Source organism: Mus caroli, chromosome 9 (genome assembly GCF_900094665.2).
Source record: "Mus caroli chromosome 9, CAROLI_EIJ_v1.1, whole genome shotgun sequence".
In the NCBI taxonomy this organism is placed as follows: Eukaryota; Metazoa; Chordata; class Mammalia; order Rodentia; family Muridae; genus Mus; species Mus caroli.
Genome location: NC_034578.1, coordinates 91066979 through 91072083, shown reverse-complemented (window position 1 = coordinate 91072083; position 5105 = coordinate 91066979). Strand labels below are relative to the sequence as shown.

Below are 5105 nucleotides of genomic sequence, written 5' to 3'. Positions count from 1 at the left end.
TATCTGTTACATCGTTTCTGAATTTGAATCTAGTATAAGGTATGAGAAGAGAAGATGCAGAGCACATTGCATTGGCTGCTAGATGAGGAGATAAGCTGGAATAGAAGCTCCTGCAATACAAGCTTTCAGCTCTGAAGTTGGGTCTCTGCTGTACTGTAGCAAAAATGGTAATTCACTTTATGGAATTACATTCTTTTTTTTTCCCCCCGCTAGCGGTAACGACTTCTAAGTGGGAGTTATTTGACCAGCATGAAGAGTCAGAAGAAGAGGAAAACCAAAAGTAAGAATCTTGAGTTTCAGACATATCCAGCTTCCTGCACGTATACACCCCCTCTTTTAAACACGTTTGGTTGAAATAATAAGTCCTTAGAGAAAATCATCTTTAGTCTCCATCTTTTCTTCCCAGTGAATAAAGAGCTTTGGTCTCTGGTCTTTACACCAGGCTTCACCTTCCTGTGTTTTCTACCTGAGGATGTATACTCCTGCCTTAAAGCTACTATTTTATCAGTTGTAGTTGTTTCAAATCATTGTTACCAAATACTGCTTGAGATCCACAAAAAGTGATTTTAAAGTGGAGTAGGAAGACCATACTCCTTTCCTTGTGGATAGTGCATCACTAAGAACTGCTGTTGTTTTAAATGTAAACATGTCAGAAGAACGAGAGTGTATGCAGGGGAGCTTCGTAAGTATAAAGAAATTATAATTTTGATAGTTTTTTCTCGTAATTCCTAGAAAAATATTTTTGCCTTTGACATTGTGGTGATAAGAAAATAATGATATTGATAAATTTTAGGAAGCTTCATACATTTTACAGTCATTGCTGTCAATACTGGGCTTTACAATAAAAAGAGTCTTTTGTTTTATGAAAACTGAGTAGTCTTATTCTCAGATGGATGAAGAACAAAGGCAAGCCTGTTGGATATCCCAGTACAGAGCGTGCACTTGTGTGCACTTGGTAAAGCAAACGGACTGGTGGCTGCAGGGAGGTGTGCTCAGTCAGCAGTTTGTAGAAACGGACAGTATGTCTTCAGAGACATTGATGTGCCTAGAACAAGTTAGTGTGGCTTACCAGTGAAGATAGCTCTCTGAAACTGCAGGGTGCCATATTTGAAGGATTCAGTTTAGCTTGCTTTGAAAGTGGTTTTGTTGACTCTTTATGTCCATGACCCCATCATTAGCAATACCTCAAAATGTTAGAATTAAAATACATACTGTTCTTTTTACTTTACAATGAAGGGTAGAAAGGCCACCAAAGAACTCCAGATATATTGTTAGGTTCATTTTATTTCTGAAAGCATTAGGGTTTTGGCATAAAACTGATTTTTGTGTTACGTATGACTATATTTTAGTACTATATGTTGCAGTAATCATTGGTAGAAACATGTCAGAAGAAGTAGAATTAATATTTTTAATTTTTCCTATAACTCCAAGTAAATCATGCTAACATAAGCATAGGTTTAAGAAACTACATTGCAAAAAAAAAACTAATTTGCATATGGCTTTCTGGTCCTTCAGAATTTCTTATAGCTTACTACTGCTCTCTAGTGGTTGGATCAGAAATGCCTTTTTACTTAGGGCTTCTTCATAAAACTGTTGCATTTGCAGCAGAGATGGAATTTAAAAATAGTACTTGTAATAGTTGGAGAGAAATGCTAAAAATAGTAGCATTTGTAGTGAATTTGGTACAGATTTAGAATTTTGAATTTCCATTTTCACAAAAGTATAGCAGGAAGCTATGGCTCAGAGGTTAAGAGCACTTGTTGCTCTTGAAGACCGGAGTTTGATTCCTAGCATGTGCATTGAAGTTCACACCCATTCCTAACCCCACACTCACTTCTGCTGACCATGGAAACAGGCATGCACATGGTACACATACAAGGATGCAGCCAAAATACTCATATACATAAATTAAAAATGAAAATGTACAGATCTTATATATATATATATATATATATATATCTGAATGAATAGTTTTCTAATACTCAGACCTCATGTAGTGCTTTACTTGAATATCATGTGTTAAGAGGGTGGGGTCCTTAAATTGAATTGATTTTTGTTTTATGGTGATTGTGATTAATATGTTCCAGATGATAGCTTCCTGAGTTTCCTGAGCTGAGGCATTTGCAGCACTTATCGGTCGATCATTTTATTTCATTGTATTGCATGGTGTTGCAGATTGCATTAACATGCAGAATTTATTAAAAGTGTGGTTATATTATTATATATACCAAAGTTCAGCTTTTTCTGTAGAGGAAATGTTTTTCAGAACTGTCTAAAAATATTACCTGACCAGATATTTGCAGAGTATGTCTTATAAATGCTTATATGTTCTGCAATACCATTTAAGTTTCAAGATAATAAAAAACATATACCCAAGCTGTAAAATACTACGTTTTGTTTTTCCTGCTGTGACTTGCAGTGTATCTATCCTCTGTTTCCAAAGTCAGGAAGAAGAGAGTGAAGATGAAGAAGACACTCAGAGTTCCAAATCTGAAGAACATCATTTGTATTCTAACCCAGTCAGAGAAGAGATGACTGAGTCTAAGTTCTCTAAGTACTCCGAAATGAGTGAAGAAAAACGAGCTAAGCTTCGTGAGATTGAGGTTTGTATTACATTGAAATCACAACTACATTAGTGGCCTTTAACTTTCAATACCCGATTAACTCCTTGGTTCTTTCCATATCCTGTTCGCTCTGCTTAGAAACCTCCATGTGAGTACCTTCTGCCTCTTAGTTCAGAAGCCCCCTATTCATAGTGCTAGCTTTGTCTTTGTCTCTAGATTGCTACCTTTTGTGNTTCTCTCTCTGATTTTATTTCTGGAATGTGTATTTTGTTTGTTTGACTTGCTTCCTTGTTTGTTGAATGTCTATTTTCCATTAGTTTGATTCTAGGTTGACCACATAATGAAACTCTTACCACAAAATAAAAAAGGCTGGGAGATAGTGCCCTTGTAAAGTGCTTGCCAGTTGATTTAAAGACCTGAGCTAGAGAGAGACTTGTCTGGAAAACCCAGGTTGCTGGCCATCCCAAGGAATAGTGAAGTTGGCCTCAAGCCTATACACATGCACAATTAGAAGAAAATTCTCTCCTGACATTGAGTTTGCTGTTTACTTGGTTTTGGTTTCATATGGTGGTGAGCTTGGGGATTTACATTGTCTTGCCATTCCCCTCAACTTCAGCATCAAACTGTCTTTTAAAGTGTATTCACTTTAAATTGATTAAAACATGAAAAGTGCAAAGACTAATTTTAAGGCTTTTGAAAGAAAAGATGGAGAGAGAACTTTAAGTCTGTGGTTTATGAACCCTGCTGTGGAAATGAGTTAAGCAGAAAAAGGACAACAGTCCAAGAACATGCAAGATACAGTCTTGAGTTCAAACACTGAAAATACGCCTTTGATTTGTAGGACAGGAGACGATTATAACATTTCTCTAGTGCTCAGGCTTTATTTCTTAAATTTGTTAGTAGCAGATAGTCTATTTAAACAGTCTATCAATTCAGATAAAGTAGAGTGGGGTACTAGTGGGTGAGGTCTTCCCACCGTCTCCTAAGGAAAGCATGGCTGGGTCAATGTGGAACAACCATGTNCTTTTCTTCTCTCGGGGCCATCTTCCTTCCCTTGATTCAAGAGAAGAGAACTGTCTGTCACCTGTTACATTTCATGAACATCTAAACTCCCGCTGGAGAGAGGTGGTTTTATTTTAATAATTTTGTAATGTCTTTGTATGTGAGTGTGGAGTGGGGCATGGTGAGAGAGAAGAAAGCAGGTGCTCACATGGAAGCTAGAGGACTGCTTTCTTTGTCATTTCGGCCATACTGTATACTCCAGGATAAATGACTAGCAGGCCTCCCAGTGATTCTCCCGTCTGCCTCAGACAGTGCTAGGACTGTAGCATTGCAGACATGAGTCACTGCGTCACCAGGCCACCCGGTCACCATGTGCAGTTTTTTAAACATGGTTTCTGGGTAGGGTTGAACTCAGGTTGTCAGGCTTATATGACAAAAATTATATCTTCTGTGTCATCTTTCCAACCCCAGTTGTCTTACTTTATTTAGAATATTGTGAATTTACTCTCTTTTGAAAAGTTTTTAAATTATATATATTATTTGTATATGTGTCACGTGCATATCACTTCAGTCAAATGGAAGTCAAAATAACTTGTGGTTGTTTCTTAGCCATATGAGTTCTTGAGATCAAATAGGTCATCAGGCTCGGCACAGACACNTTTACTTACTGAGACGTTTCACTGGCCCACAGTTAGCTCTTTTAGTGGTCTTCACAGAATTGTAAAACAAATTTTAGTCAGGCATGGTGANGCATACCTGTAATCCCAGCACCCAGGAGGGTTACAAGTTTGAGGTCAGCCTGGAATACATTGNAAGACATTGTCTCCAGGAGTAGAAGGTGATCAAAATATTTAAATCTCCAGAGTAAAATATGAAAATTTCCCTTATATTTTCTTTCTGTTACTGATTTTTGCAAAGTTGAGTTATGTTTTAGCAGGTACAGACTTTTAGATTGTTATCCATTGCAAGTGTGTGTGAATCTCTGAGCTTTGTGTATGGTTAGCCAGACATCTTAGGATGAATATATAACGTGGTCTACTAGCATGCTGCAGGGAATGTTTGTCATTCTAAGTAATTCATTTTAAGAAGTAGAATTAGAAATTCTGATCTATTTAAAGTCAGTATTGGGAGACAGAGGCAGGATGATCTCTGTGAGTTTGAGGCCAGCCTTGTCTACAGAGCAAGTTCCAGATCAGCTAGGGCACTGCTACACAGAGAAATCCTGTCTTAAAAAAGCAACAAAACAAAACAAAACAAAACAAAACGCCACAGTGTCAGTATTTACTCTTATTGTTTAAAGGTACAACCTGAATATGGTTTAGCCCTTTGTGTTTTGATGGTCAGTGGTTACACTGTGCTGTGAATAGAGCAGAGCCTTCACACTGTGCATCTGTGTATTTTGTTCTAAGGAGCTATAACTAGAACACCATCGTTTTTATTGTTGCTTTTAACCTATTTTCTGATTATATCTTGCTGACTCTTAAATCTCTAAATATGCTTGCCTTGTACTTACCTTTTTCTTCTAATTCTTTTTTTTTT

General features: G+C 37.2%; 1 protein-coding gene across 1 annotated transcript in view; it reads left to right on the top strand.

Moving 5' to 3' along the window:
* The window catches only part of U2surp (U2 snRNP associated SURP domain containing), a 47034-nt gene that overhangs the window by 36261 nt on the left and 5668 nt on the right, over nucleotides 1-5105 (top strand). Inside the window, exons 23-24 of the mRNA XM_021173225.2 lie at nucleotides 212-280; nucleotides 2444-2603. Coding sequence (XP_021028884.1) covers nucleotides 212-280; nucleotides 2444-2603 — 229 coding nt within the window. The remainder of the gene's footprint in view (nucleotides 1-211; nucleotides 281-2443; nucleotides 2604-5105) is intronic.